Source organism: Leuciscus leuciscus (genome assembly GCF_965113295.1).
Source record: "Leuciscus leuciscus genome assembly, chromosome: 3".
NCBI lineage: Eukaryota > Metazoa > Chordata > Actinopteri > Cypriniformes > Leuciscidae > Leuciscus > Leuciscus leuciscus.
Window position 1 is genome coordinate 12870711 of NC_138727.1, and position 15584 is coordinate 12886294.

General features: G+C 37.0%; 1 protein-coding gene across 15 annotated transcripts; it reads right to left on the minus strand.

The window, feature by feature from the left end:
* Positions 1-796: 796 nt before the first annotated feature.
* LOC309495866 (piggyBac transposable element-derived protein 4-like) lies at positions 797-13656 on the minus strand. Of its 15 annotated transcripts, none has more exons than XM_082165768.1 (6): positions 11622-12468; positions 10496-10591; positions 8235-8630; positions 5412-5608; positions 1885-3114; positions 797-1447 (listed from the first exon to the last, which is right to left on the minus strand). In XM_082165768.1, the coding sequence occupies exons 3-6, from the start codon at positions 8523-8525 to the stop codon at positions 1012-1014; spliced, it is 2154 nt and encodes a 717-aa protein (XP_082021894.1). In that variant the 5' UTR covers positions 8526-8630; positions 10496-10591; positions 11622-12468; the 3' UTR covers positions 797-1011. The 15 variants fall into 15 exon arrangements, with proteins under 15 accessions (XP_082021894.1, XP_082021893.1, XP_082021884.1 ...); XM_082165767.1 differs by having other exon boundaries at positions 8235-8668; XM_082165758.1 differs by lacking the exons at positions 10496-10591; positions 11622-12468 and adding an exon at positions 13264-13656.
* Between the last annotated feature and the right edge of the window lie 1928 nt (positions 13657-15584).

Below are 15584 nucleotides of genomic sequence, written 5' to 3' on the forward strand. Positions count from 1 at the left end.
GAGAGAGAGAGAGAGAGAGAGAGAGAGAGAGGATGTATGTTGTAAAACCAAAATCATCCAAAAATAAAAATAAATACTTTGCTTTGGGACTTTTCATCCCTATACTGTATTGTAGTCAATATTCGATAGGATATAGAATGTATGCATGTGTATATATATATATATATATATATATATATATATATATATAGCCTACACATACACACACATATATACATATGTATTTTAGGTATTATCATTGAATATTTCAGATGTTCATTATTTAATCATCGGCATTAGAATACTTTAGATAATTTTCTCATACACTTCAGAGGAGCAACTCAGATCGTATCAACCGACACAATCGAAGTTTGTATCTTAGATTGAATTTCAAAGCTAAAACAGTTACAAATTCTAATGTTAATATTTTATAGACATTATTTATGATTAATATGATTTTTTATTCAATGTTGTGACCATAAACATTTTTTTTGCGTGGGTGGAAAAACAGCAACAGTGAATGTGAAATGAGTGAATATACAGCAGCACACACACCTTGCTATTATATCCATCCACACAATCGTAATTTATCAAAACCAGCAAGTACACAAACTGATTTTTTTTGAGACATCACTCTGTCATCTTTATCGACATTCTGATTGCATTGCTCATTGTTACAATATGTGTTCTTTCAAAATCTTCAACAATAGTTCTCATATGGTGTTAAAACACTAGTTCACAAATATGGTTAAAATGGTAATTAAACCAAAACCATTTAATATGCATGTTGATAAAACTCATGAAACGAAGGCGTAAATCCATTTCCAGTATGTTTTATTTGTAATATTTCAGCATCAGCAGCCATCAATTTCTGTGGATGATGATTTGGTCATGTGTGAAAAGTCAAACCTTCCAACTCCTTTACAAATGTAACAAAACAAAACACATTTAGGTCAATTTAAATAATCTGATAATTGAAATCAAGCAAAGCACCACGACCCTTAACATGGTAACATTCACTGAAGCCATAAATCAAAAGCCTTGTTTTTCATGCCAGTCATTGAAACAGTCCCTCTCAGGCTGAAAGCACAACAACATATCACAAGTCACACACATGACTGGAGTTGTCTGGTTGCAGAGCCTACACTTCCTTCCACCAATGTTGTCCGGTGTGATGTGCTTTGGCTTGTGGAAAGCAGGAACCGCTGAGGAAGAGCGAGGTGAGAAAACTGGTGCTGAATCCTGAGGACTGATATCTGCAAGCTCTAAAATAAGCACCTCCAAGAATGCCTTTCGGGTCATAGGCCTCTTGTTCTTTCCCTTGGCCATTAGTTCCTGCATGATGAATGCATTCTCTACAGTGATGTCCAAAAAGTGATTAAAAACACATTGATACCACTTCTTCGGTTTATGTAGAGCTCTGTAATGTCCAGTAATGCAATTAGATGGATCCACTGCATCCATGTTCCTATGTGGAAATATAAAATGCATATTTCAAACTCTATACAGATAGAGTAAATTATGGAAGCTTGTTTCTGCTTGTTTTATCTCACAATTAAGACTTTTTTGCCATACAATTTCTCTCTCGCAATTCCAAGTTACAAACTCGTAAGTGCGAGTTTACATTTCGCAATTCTTTTTTTGTGTTTGTTTCCACCACAGAATACAAAAAAAAGTTAATTTCGAGTTTATTTCTCACAATTCAGACTTTTTTCTCAGAATTGTGGAAAAGGCCAAATTGACAGAACTTGGAAATGCAAAAAAATAAGAATTAAGGATTTTTATATAAGAGTCACAATTCACTTTTTTTCTCTGAGGCAAAAACAAGCTTCCAACAGTATTAAAGACTGAATGCATTGGCACAATAAAATGGACAAGGAACAACTCTGAATAAATTTGACTTACTTCTTGTAGTCCAGCACCGCAGCTGGAATGGGGACCTGCACATGGGTCGGTTGAGCGTCACCCTTCATCTTCCTCTGCACAGTATCACCTTCATAGGCTTTATGGAAGGTGGAGCACATCTGCACTTCCTTTGAGTCTTTCCACTCAACAAACAGCAGCTCGTCATTCCTAATCCAACGCATGGTGCCGCGCGGAGCGTTCCTTGACAGTCTGTTCACAGTTGTTTTTGGGAAACCTGCCCTGTTTGCCCATACAGGGCCACAAGCCCAGACCTTTTTACACAAGAGGTCACTGAAGAGTGTGGGGCTGGTGTAAAATTTGTCTACGAACAGTTTGTACCCAGAGCCCAACATATTTTCATCCACCAATGCCATAACGGACTCATAACTCAAGCCCTCGCTCTGTGAAGAACATGACTTCCCCTCGTAAATAAAGAAGTCCCACGTATAGCCAGAGGTGCAGTCTGTCAGTGCAAAGAGTTTGTACCCCATGTTTGGAGATTCGTTTTTCATGCATCGCTTGAGTCCAGTTGTAGCCTGCGATGTCACCATTCTTTCAACAATGGTGATGCTCTGAAAAGGATGAAAAAACGTCTTGCAAGCCTCCCTAATGACTTGATACAGGGGTTGAATTTTACCCAGCCGTTCAAAGGCTGCTGTTCCCCTCCTAACGCGGTTCTTCTCATCCTCCCTGCTGTCGCTTAGATGAAGAGCTTTAGAGATTGACAGAAATTTCTGGTAAGACATGACTTTTGCAGGAAAGGACAGACTGAAGTGCTGGGAAACACTCCAATAGTCAGTCAGCGAAGAGCACTTGAACATACCCATGTAAATGACCAGAGCGATGTACGACTTCAAGTCGTTTAGATAAATATTTTCCCACACCTTGCCCTTTCTCTTTTGGCGCTTGGCTCCATAGTCATTTGTGTGCCCTACAATGGTCTGCAATGTTGTTTTTGGGAACAACAGATGAAAAAACTGCATAGGACTGCTGCACCTATTCTGCAAAATCTGAGGTCCAGGTTCTTGGGCCGGTTTGAAGTCTATATGAGGTGGCTTAACATCTGCTTCATCTGAACTGTGCCACCTTTCTGTTGATACACCAGATAAATTATTTTCACTCTCCCTGCCACCTCCATCAGCATTGGAAGACAGACGGGGTCTCTTTCTCTGTTGTGGGTTGTCCTCTGAATCACAGTCCTCCTCTGGGGGGTAAAGGTCAGATGAAGGTCTATTGCATGACACAAGAAGAAAACAATAGGATTAGCAATGTACTACTTGGTGAGTAAAATGGTCATTTTGATCTGTCCCACCTCAAGTCAGGCAAAACAATCAAAAAAAAAAAAATCATAAATTTAAAGAAACTATGTATTTTTGTGACTTCAGAAGCCCTTCAGTTAAGCGAGTAGAATTCACTGTTGTAGTTACAGTAGATAGCTGTACATGTGCATTTGTTGACAAGCTAAATGATTTCAAAAGTCAAGAAAAAAACATGTCGACTGATGAGATGAGCAGTAGTCCAACCATAACAAAATACTAGCAGGAATGACAGAAACATTTTAGTTTTCCTGAAATTCTTGTAACGTTTTCACAGACTCTAGGTGCGTCCCAATTTGCGTACTTATGCACTGTTCTATACCATTTGGTCATAAATAGCATGTTCACATTAAAATACCAAAAAAGAAAAAGTGAACTTTAAATATCCGGATGATGCACTTACCAGAAAAGAGTTAAATATTGGACACTTCAAGCACTCAACTTTTGCAGCTGTCAGAGGGGCTATCAGACTAACTGACAAAATAACCATATAAAATGTATACACTTCACAGTTGAGTACATGGCACACGATAGTTGTGTCCCAAATAATGCACTACAAACTTTGCACTTACACTAAGTGTTTGAATGTAAGCCACATTGCACAATATACATTTGACAGTCTAGACTATTACAATCTAGCAAGCTCATCTGACTGCCATGTGATATTTATTTGCATTCTATCCTAAGACGGGACTGTTAGACGACTTTTAACATTCTGGACAAACTATAAAACTCTGTGGGATGAAAGGTTATAACCTACATTGTCATCTTTCATAAATAACACTGGCCACTTTTGTGTCAGATGTAGGTTTTTCCTGTTCATTGCGAGACAGACAACTACAACTATGTACCATCAGAATGAAATAGGATGGGTTTAAAATGCGGATTTCTGAATTGTAATCTATTCTCATTTTGGTGAATCGATAAATATTCTTAAAATCACAAGAATCAATATTTTAGTCTATGTAGTTTTTAGCTGATGCATGAACAAAACTAAACATTATTTGTAGCATGCCTACCATCCAATAGTCACTTTGTTACTTTTGATTTGAAGGAAAGTCTCAGCTTTCAAATTGTCAAGTTTATAACAAAAAATCATTTTGCCCCTCTTTAATGTGGCATGACATTGCTGTAGTGTCAATTGTGATAATTATGTCATTAAAAATCAATTAGTGTTATTCTAAAAACTTGTCCTTAAAGGGTAACTCTCGGCAAAATTAAACCTAGGCTCTTTTTGTTAATCTACCCGAGTCAAACTTTCGTGTAAAAGCATAATTACAATGGAATGGAATTACACTTTTAAGATTAATCGTATTTTCGTTTTCGGTCAAATTGGCTTTTGAATGGGAGTGCATGGGGCACTTCTATGATAGCATCAAAATCGTTATTTTTAAAACACTAAGAAGGCTCGACACAACATGAAACTGTGCTCGAAGTATCACCAGGGGCTCTACATATGAACTTTATCATTGACTACATTTTGTACACAAAGTTTACTAAAAAGAAAGATTTTGAACAACTCACTGTAGCTGTGTCAGCCAGCATTTTGTCAGTCAAAAGTAGTCGATCTCCGACTGCAACGTAACATGAGGAGAGTAAAGATGGAAAGCTCCTAAAGCTTAGTTCCATATAAATTCACAGATTTTTTTTATCTAAGTTATCATGCTTTTCATTGAAATTACAAGTTCATGACATTTCCACATATGGAGTCAGTTCATTACGTTGCATTCGGAGATCGACTACTTTTGACTGACAAGGTTTCTTGACTGTATCTTTTTAGTAAACTCTGTGTGCACAGTATTGAGCCCCTGGTGATACTTCGAGCACAGTTTCATGTTGTGTCGATCCACCTTTGTGTTTTAAAAATAGCGATTTTGATGCTATCATAGAAGTGCCCCATGCACTCCCATTCAAAAGGCATTTTGACCTAAAACGAAAATAAGGTCAATCTTAAAAGTGGCGTTTCTATTCAAAATATGCTTTTACACAAAAGTTTGACTCGGGTAGATTAACAAAAAGAGCCTAGGTTCAATTTTGGCGAGAGTTACCCTTTAAGAACAATTGACATGCGCCTACTGTACTATCCAAATTAATCAATAGTGAAATTACAAGCTTGTGAATCGAAATTGAAAAGTTAAATTTGTGTCAATGCTAAGCCCTAGTTCTTAAGTACCATATACAAATATGTTATATAATAATAAAAAAACTCACCGATCTAGAACAGGGTCAAGACCATCAATAAACATTTCCTCAGCTGTGCTGTCCACACTGCTGGCCATACTGTCCTGGTCAAAAATATCAAGATCTTCATCACTACTGGCTGTAATGTCCACCACATCATTCGTAGTGATTTTCTTGTGATCCACAGAAGTAGAGAGGATCGAAAGAGAAGGCGCTGCAGATGTTTGCTGTTGGATTTTAACAGGGAAAACAAAGAGTTAGTGGAATGTATGTTGCAAGATTATCACATGCATCTATAACCAATTATAAAATAAACAAACCAAAATACATAAAGTGATTGGTTGAAAATGGCATTTTTGGTTTTTGGCCGAAAGAGAAAAACGGACTAAAAATATATTCCACCCCGCCCCGCACCTCAGTGTTCAGCGCTCAGGTTTCACTCTTGCTCACGGCCCATGTGAACGCTCCACTCATGCTCATCGAAAAAGTCAGCTCAAATGATGCACTGACATTAAATTTCTATGTAGTAGTATAATTGTTTCCAATAGCCCTTCTGTGCTGTAACATGGAGTGGGATAGCTGTGTTGGACAACGCTGGAAAAATGACACTACCCTCTCGTTCACTGATCTGTTCCCTGCTATCTGCTCACATGCTCTGATATTAACAGCTTTGTAGGACTATACATTATATTGATAATTGGTCAAAAAATTTAATGTTAAATCTGATTCTGTTGCATCGAACCGAAAAAAGAACAATATATTTATATTTAATAGCAATATATTTTCTGTAAAAATGTTGTTACTTTCGATAAAGATTGTGTGGTTATTTTATTTTAATGGCTTGTATATTTTAAATTCAGTATCATTAAAATTATTGAATTTTATTAAAAGTCTAATATTAATACAATTATATTATAATTACTTGATTAGTTTCTAGTAATCTAAGTTTTATTTAGAATAGCATACTACTATAATTTCTTCCATATCTTATTTGTCCCAGATTCAGCACATAAAACAACTGAATTGAAGTAAACCTAAAAACCTAAATATAATTTATATTTACATTATCATTTATATAATTTACATACTCTCAGCTAAAAAAAAAGTTATAATAAAATAGAGTTGTTAAAACATTGATAATGATCTGTAATCCTTAATAATAAATGATACCTTTATAAAAATGTACCATGAATTAACTGTAGAAATATAATAATCATGCTTAGTAAGCACGACCCGGGTCGATATCGAATTTTCTTTTAACAATAATACTTTGAAATAAAGTCATACATGTTCATAGATACATAAGATATCATGATGTAGCCTACAAGAAGCAATAGCTGTATTTTATAAATAATCATATTAATGGATAATACAAACATTTTGTAACCGTATTGTAAAATGTGTTTCCCATTTGACTATGTAATAATATTTACTTCATGTTCATGTTACAAATAGTAAAGATGGGCGCTTATCAAATATATAGTATTTAATAATTTGAGCAAGTGAAATGTGCTTTTATCAGTATGAAATCCAATGAGACATTTGACAACAGAACAAGCATGGATAATACAGTGAGTTGTCTGTAATATTTCTGTCGTGGTAACCAAAAAATATTGAATCTGTGCACGTCTTTCTCATTTTATCATCTAATTTGTTATACTTAGTATAGAATATTTTCCTGTGGTCAGATCGATTACTATTCGCATGGGTTTTGTAAATGGGCTTTTTGCGATGAAGTTACTGTATGCTTTGTATTTAGTGTTCATTAACAAATGAGCGCTCAGTTTTTTTCTTCATTTGTCAAAGTATAGATATTAAAATTAATCATTAATTTTGCTTTCAGGGATGACTGAGGTCTTACTGGATAAATGCCATGATACAATGGCCTAATGTCAACAGTTTTTGGCCCAGTTTCACAGAAAAGGCTTAGATTTAGTCAGAATTAGGCCTTAGTTCAATTAGGGCATTGAAATAGCTTTTATAAGCGTACCTTGAGACAAAACAATGGCACAGACATATTTTAAGATATGTTAGTGCAAGTTGCGTTCAGTTAAAACAGCTCAAACATGCATTTTAGTCTGAGACTAGACCTAAGCCTTGTTTGTGAAACTGGCTATTTGTATTTTAAGTTTATTTGTATATAACTTTTTTTAATATGAGCCGTTCATATGTTTTATTTATTTATTATTATTTAGGCTATATTTAAAATATAGTACTGGTTTTCATGTAGAAAAATGCCAGTTTCACTTGTTCAAGGTGATCTTTACAATAAATGTTTATTTTAAATTTAAATACAATATATTTGACATGAAATACGTCACACTCTGTGTCTAAGTATCATTTGTAATGACATGAACATAAATATCACAAAATAGTCAAATGAAAAAATGTACAACATGGTTACACATTCATTGATATATATTTTCCAAGAGGACCTATTATGCAAAATTCACTTTTATAAGGTGTTTGAACCCGATGTGTATCCGTAATGTGGGACCTATTATGCCTCTTTTTACAAGATGTAAAATGTGTCTCGAATAACCCAAGAGGGTTTATGTGAAGTTTTAGCACAAAATATCCCACAGATCATTTATAGCATGTTAAAACTGCAACTTTTTACGTGAAAGCAAAAAAGTCCCTTTAAATGCAAGTGAGCTGGTGCTCCCGGCCCCCTTTCAAGAAGAGGGCGGCGCTTCGAGAGCTCATGCTCCGGCATACCGGCAACAGGGGCAGCATCAGTGAAAACAGGCAGAGACAAATTGTTAATTTTTGCAAAGTTAGCCGTACAGAGTGCCAACAAGCTCTTTCAGAAAGGCAATTTGGACAACTCACAACATATGACGTGATACTTACTTTATCTGGATCTGAAGTTTGCGCACGAAGCGTTGGTATTGACCCATCTTTCAGAATCAACCTTTTTGAAAATCCAGCGTTGACAATACCCTTGTTTGTGAAGGAGTCGGGTGCAAAATGATTGGCGCAAACGTATAAGATTTTAGCAATGTTCTTCGGGATATATCCTTTGAAAATGAAATTTAACCACGATAGCTTCAGTGACTCAGATTGAGGTAGTCTATGGAGACTCTTATGTTCATTGGTACATCCCAAAACACAACACTTGTAATGCCTCTTTGGCGCAGACATTGTACAACTCCAGTTGCCTCTGTGCTTCTCACTCGGCACTGTGTCTATGCTAATAGGGCAGATCGTCACCGGCTGTGGGCGGGTCTTCTCTCTACGATGAGGTCACTGTAGAGGGGGAATCTGAATCAGCTCATTTGAAGAGACTGCTTTTTATTTATGGGAATTAAAAAAAAATAGTGAGTGGATTTTTAGCATTATAGGCTGGTCGTTCTAACACACTGAACACACATTTGGTGTGCAAACACCTTATAAAAGTGAATTTTGCATAATAGGTCCCCTTTAAGTATTATTTGTAATGACATGAACATATCCCCACAAAATACAGTCAAATGAAAAACACTTTCACAAGATGGTTGGTTACACATTTAATACCATTTTTTTTTAAATTAAAATATAGTTGTATATTGTTAACCTAACAATGAACTATGTTTGTATCCATTAACTTTAAACATGATTTAAAATATTGCTCATTGTATATAGTGACTATTTAAAATTATTGCTAAATATCAAAATCCATGTGAATATAGCTTAGGCCTATATCTAAAGAAAATGACGTGTAACCTCCACCCCTCACTTCTGTTCTGTCATGGCTCTGCTCTGAATAAGGTCTATTGGAGCAAATAAAGTTGAAGTAGTTCTTTAGTTCTGTTCCAAATGACGCACTATACACACATTTATGAAGGTAATATGATGCCATAAAGAATCACATGTGCAAAGTAAGATTTGTGAAAGTGTAAATAAGTTTGCAAGCGTAAATTAAATTTGCATGCATGCGCAAGAGAAGATTTGTAAAGGTGTAAATCACCTTTCAAGTGTAAGAAAAAAGACTGTAAAAAAAAAAAAAGTAGCTTATTAAGCAATTATGATTTATTTATTTATTTAAGATGTATGTGTGCATTAAAAGTACCATTTTGGCAACGAGAACATTTCTGGGCCAAATGAAGATAAAGATGGCGTGTCGAGAGTAAATCGAGAGTCAGCAAGAAGCTCATTTGATTGGCTACATGGAGGTGGACCCGCCCTCCTCTTCGCGCTTGTGAGAAAATCGTGCCAAAACAGTAAGCGCAGCTAAAAGAAAGACGCAACTGTATCGGGTTATTTCGGGAACTTTTTTGCCCCATGCACACAAGTCATTCAGACATTTGCAACAGTTTATTTTTTTTACACAAAGGTTGGTTTTATGTGATCAATCTGTTTTGCAGTTCCTGACTCTGTTGTTTTCACTTGCAAATTGCTGTTCAGAAGCCTGCAATGCTTTTGGCCTTATTTGTGCGGGAAAAAAAAACGAGCCAAAAGTGTAAGCGCAGAAAAATAGAAGTCAGAGGAATACATATCCTATTTCTTTTGCATTAGCATGAAGCTGCAGCTTCACAATACAAATATTTTTTTCTTACACTTGAAAGGCGATTTACACCTTTACAAATCTTCTCTTGCGCATGCATGCAAATTTAATTTGCGCTTGCAAACTTGCGTACACTTTCACAAATCTTACCCTGCGTATGCTATTCTTTATGGCATCATACCTTCATACACATTATGCAATCAACCGTGTCATGGATGAATTTTAAAGGGGTCATGAACTGGCTTTTTTTATTTTTTATTATACTGTTGTCTGAGGTCAACTTATGACGTTCACGTGGTTTTTACATTCAAAAACATCAATGAATAAGTAATAGGCTATTTTCTTCCCTGGTTTTGCGCCTAGCTCCTGAAACGGTTTTATGGGTGTACCGCATTTAAGACTTGGAAGTAAACACCCACTGCTATGATTGGATAACAGTTTTGCATATTATAATGAGTTTCGACTCTCCTGTCAGTTCAGGTGGGAATTGTTTTGAAAACTTCCAATGTGGAAAAATGGCAACCGGAATGATTCACCCATAAATGTTAGACACGTACACATAATCAGTAGATATCAAACGATCTGTAACAATGCAATACTAGCACATATAAAAAACATTTTTACTCACATAAGTGTGTTGCGCCATTCTTGTCGGATCCAATATAGAAGGCACAGCATTGTTTTTTAATCTCACTCTGTCTGCAAATCCAGCCTCGACCTGTGTCTTGTTTACAAAAGAATCCGCTGTGAAATGACGCGAACAAATGCGCAATGTCTTACCCACGTTAGCTGGAACTTCATTAAAAATAAAGTTCAACCACGCATTCCTAAAATTGGAATCCGAAGGAAGCTTATGCAGCGACTGTGGTCTTTCACAACCAGGCACTGCACAATATTTTGTAATCTTCAGCGGCATTTTTATTGCTTGGTAGCTAGCTCGATCTGGTTTAGCGCCACATAGGCCTATGTTATTTACGGTAAGTTTTATGATTAATTAATACCTATTCGGTGGGCGGGGCTACAGAATTAAGCATTGGTCTTCTGTTCGCTGCTCTCTGACGTCACAGGTAGGCCAATTCGCAGATACCTCGTTTGATGAGCAGCTGTAAAAGCTTTTATTTGACTAACAAGGAAGTTTTCAGCTCTGAAACTTACAGGATATGCTTATATTACGATGACCTTTTATATATCAAAAGCTCAAGGAAAAGTTGATTTCTCAATTCATGACCCCTTTCAGATTTTAACATTCTGCACTGAGTCTGATACTAGCTCCTCCCCCTCTTCTACGTAATTAAAGCTGCGACAGATTCCAAACATTCCACATTTATTCGTTTTCCCCCCCCGGTTAATTAAATGCATAATCCGGGTATTTAAAGTTTGCTTTTTCTGTTTGCAATCATCAAACACTATTCGCTATATACTATAAAACGTCATAGACTAATGCATAACGCGAATTGGGAACCACGTTGAGTTACCACAGTTCACAAAGCGAATGCAGTGTTTCGTGTAAACGAATTATGAATGAATGTAACATCGTTTGTCGCGCTGTTGCTCATATTTATCGCTCATCGTTTTAAGTTAAGTGAAAAACGTATAACATTACCTTTGTCTATTACGCTTTTAAATATAATGAAAGACTAATTTCTATCAATATGTGCATCTATGGCAACTGCTAGGCCATTGGTGAAAAACGTATAAACTTATATATCAAACGATCTGAGACAGAAAGCAATGGTGACAACATTGTTACTCACACGTGTGTGTTGCGAGATTACGGTCGGCTTCAGTATAGTCGGCACTGCATCATCTTTTATTTTCAGTCTCTCGGAAAAGCCTGCGTCGAACTGCGTCTTGTTTGTAAACGAATCCGCAGTAAAATGAAGCGAACAGACAAACAGTGTCTTATTGACGCGATCTGGAACCTCGTTAAAAATAAAGTTCATCCACGCTTTACTAATGTTAGGATCACGCGGAAGGCCATGCAAAGATTGCGCTTTTCCACAACTCAGCACTGCACAACGTCTTGTAATCCTCAGAGGCATCTCGATCGTTTTGTTGCTGTTTGCATTTGCATTCTCCTCCTCCTACTACATGCGTGTATCGGTGGGCGGAGCTAAAGAGGCAGTGATGTAGAAGTAGACGTCGATCTTCTGCCGAGGCGGTCTTTCTTTTAGCAGCTTGGTTTCAATAATATAATAATGTTTTCAGATTAACAAGGAACTTTGAATTCTGCAATTTACAGGATATTTTAATAGTGCAATATCCTCTTATATGTCAAACGATCGAAAGGGAAACAAATGGTATCACATCCCTAGTGTTTTTCAGTAGGGTTTTGAATAGCAAATGGGCTTGTTTTTTTGCGAACCTGGCAACCATGCACCCCTACACGCTCTCCCCCTCCTTTTCTGCTCGGGTTGGTCAGATAGCCATACTTTTGAATTTCAGTTCCGGAGGCGTTCCCATCGTTACTGTTCGAATCACTGATTTAGAAGAACTATTTCATGACAATAACGTGAGATAGCAGGTTAGCAGAGGCCTACTCTGGGTCTGGGTGTATAAAATGCAAAACCTCGCATTCTAAGCACTCCGTAATATATAGGCTACATAATCATACTTACAGGTTGTGATCCTTTACATGTTGAGGCGCAAGAAGGCCCAAATAATGTGGGTACTGTCCCATCTTTAATGAATAAACGTTTTGCAAATCCCGCATTGACCTCGGCAAGATTTGAAAAGCAGTCGTCAGTAAAATGACGGGAACACAACAAAAGGTTGGAGTTAAACTGCTGTGGTATCATTGTAAAAATGAATTTCAACCACTGACTCTTCACATCCTCATCCTTTGGAAGTCCATGCAACGTGGATTTGCTTTCGCAGCGCAGGAAACAGCGTCTTCTCGACATGTCGACAACACGAACCAACAACTCTTCCAGCTACAACTACAAGCAGTTCACAATAGCTTCCTTCTTTTGGGAGACATTTGCCGTGCACTTTTGAACATTGCAGATCTTAGAGAGGTACGTCAAATGCAAATGAGCTGCTGCTGCTCCCCACCCCCTTTCACTCACTGCTACTGTGAATACTGGAGTTCAGCAGCTCTATGAACAAGAGTCGGACACTAAAGAAGGAAAACTCCGGCATAAGTAATGCTACACAAATAATGTGTGCATGCTTAGTTGACGAATTTATGTAGTTATTGTACAGTTTTTCCCACAGACGTTTCGCAACACACACTAAACTGCAATTCCAGCTAACACATGACATATGGATATGAGCTATAACGAGACATGATCATGTAATATTACTTTTGGGGAGGTTATATTGCGTCATGCTCATTTATTAATTATTGCGATCAGAAAGACGACGTGGACAGGTAAACAAAATCTCGATACTTACGTATTCTGAACGTGCAGTTGGATAACGGACAGTTGGTATTGATCCATCCTTAATTAATAACTTTAAAGCAAATCCTGCCTTGTACTGACCCTCGTTTACAAAGCAGTCTGATGTAAAATGGTTAGCACAAACATATACGTATTTACCTACTTTTTCGGGCGCATTCCCTTTAAAAATAAAACTAACCCACCGCATCTTCAGTGGCACAGATGCCGGAAGTAAATGAACACTCTTATGCTCATTCCTACAGTCAACTACAGAACATCTACCACGTTGCTGGGACATTTTTGTGTTAGCGCTAGCTGCTCTAGCGAGGAGATAAACATTGGGTATGTGTAGGGGCAAAAACTTTAGATATAACAAGAAGTGCGCTTTTTCTTCTTGATTTGTGGCGGTTCGCAACAGCAAGTACATTGCCGCCACCTATCGCTCGACTGGACCATTACACTCAAGTCCTTGTGCATATGCGTGATTTAATATCTAATTTCTCAAAGATTCTCAAATTATTAGTTCGAAGCAGTTATAAGATCCTCTCTGAAATATAAAACACAAAACTATATGCATTTTGAACACTTATTAATCATACTTACAGGTTGTGATTCAGAGAAGCAAGTTGGTCCAAATAAACTAGGTACTGCCCCATCTTTAATGCACAAGCGTTTCATAAATCCTGCGTTAAACTCGCCGAGATTTAGGAAGCAGTCGTCAGTAAAATGACGGGAACACAATACATGGTTGGGACTATACTGCTGTGGTATAGTTTTAAAAATGAATTCTAACCACTGGTTCTTCACACCCTCATCCTTTGGAAGTCCATGCAAAGTGGATTTGCTTTCGCAGCGCAGAAAACAGCGTCTTCTTGACATGTCGAAAACATGAACCAATAACTCGTCCAGACCTCAGCTACAACTACAAGCAGTCCGCAATAGGCTCCTTCTTTTGGGAGACATTTGTCGTGAACTTTTACAAAACACTTTTTCACACAAAAACAGCGTCTTGTTGACATTAGGCTATGCAAAACACACAGGCAGCTACAGTGTTTGAGGGCCAGTCAAAAGTGTGCGTTGTTCCCGAGCAGCCAATAAAGATCATAGGCGGGCATTATGCAAATGTGTTACGGCGTTAGTCAAGCAGGTCACGGAAGTGAGACTGTCTGGAATTAATCTATTAAAAAATTGTTTGTGTCATTTGCAACCACAAACTGTACCTTTATATTATTGTGTTGTAATGAATTTAAGCCCTGAATAATCTCTATTATCATGTCCTGTCTTGTGTCTGACTTCTGATCTTTCAGCTAAACTAGAATCTTAATCTGCCCTGTCAATCATCTTTGACAGTTAACATTTACCACATTTCATTTAATTTCCTATTGGACAGAAATGAAGTAGCACTTTAATCCATTATTGTTTACATATTCATCATACTGTGATGAACTGCATATTCCTTTACAATGAGTTGTGATTCCATCAAAACAAATTCTACAAACATTTCCTATGCTTATGTAGGCTATAATAGGCTACATTACTTTGGTGAAATTTAAATATTTACAACATGTAACAGACAAAATACATTTGACATGGTAACTCACGGTTGTGTGTTGCGATAATATTGTCAGGTCCAATATAGTTGGCACGGCATCCTGTTTTATTAAAAGTCTCTTTGCAAAGCCTGTGTCAAACTGTGCCTTGTTTATAAAAGACTCCACCGTAAAATGTAAAGAACAAATAAAAAGTGTCTCACTGACATGATTCAGCACTTTATTGAAAATAAATGTCAGCCACTCTTTCCTTATGATTATTATAGGAAGGCAATGCAAAGACTCTGTTCTTTGACCAACTGGAACTGCACAATAACGTCTCCACCTAACAGGCATCTCAATCTTTACTCCAATGATCCTGTGTTTGTCGTTTCTACTCTTCAGCAAGAACCTGCGGCCCGTGGGTGTTGAAAGTAAAAAATTAAATTAAAAAAAAAATTAAAAAAAAGAAGAAAAAAAAGATTCATTTAAACATATTGTTTAACAAAAAGCTATTTTTAGACAAGGAAGTGAGTTCTTTAAGGCTGTGTACACTATTTAAATGCCTGTGCCCAAAATGTTAAAAGACCTAGAAAAACTTAATGTAATTTACTCTTCACTCCATTACTCGGATCCTTGTTTTCACTCAAACCGTCGACTCTCGAATGCTGGGAGAGAGCTGTTGACTCGAGAACCGCTCGGCCCTATTCGTGACTCAGATGCAGACTGGTTTTGTGAAGGTCCGACTCAAAAGACCGATTTGTTCCCAAACCGAACATAACCATTTCGTATCATATAGATAGGC

Excerpts from the sequence above, each read along its gene's own strand:
- LOC309495866 (XM_082165763.1), bottom strand. The coding sequence starts at position 11,909 with ATGCCTCTGAGGATTACAAGACGTTGTGCAGTGCTGAGTTGTGGAAAA. Across the intron at positions 10,592-11,621 it reads TAATCTCGCAACACACACGT|ACACAGGTCGAGGCTGGATT; the intron begins GTGAGTAACAAT and ends TTTGTAAACAAG. Across the intron at positions 5,609-10,495 it reads GAATGGCGCAACACACTTAT|CAAACATCTGCAGCGCCTTC; the intron begins GTGAGTAAAAAT and ends AAAATCCAACAG.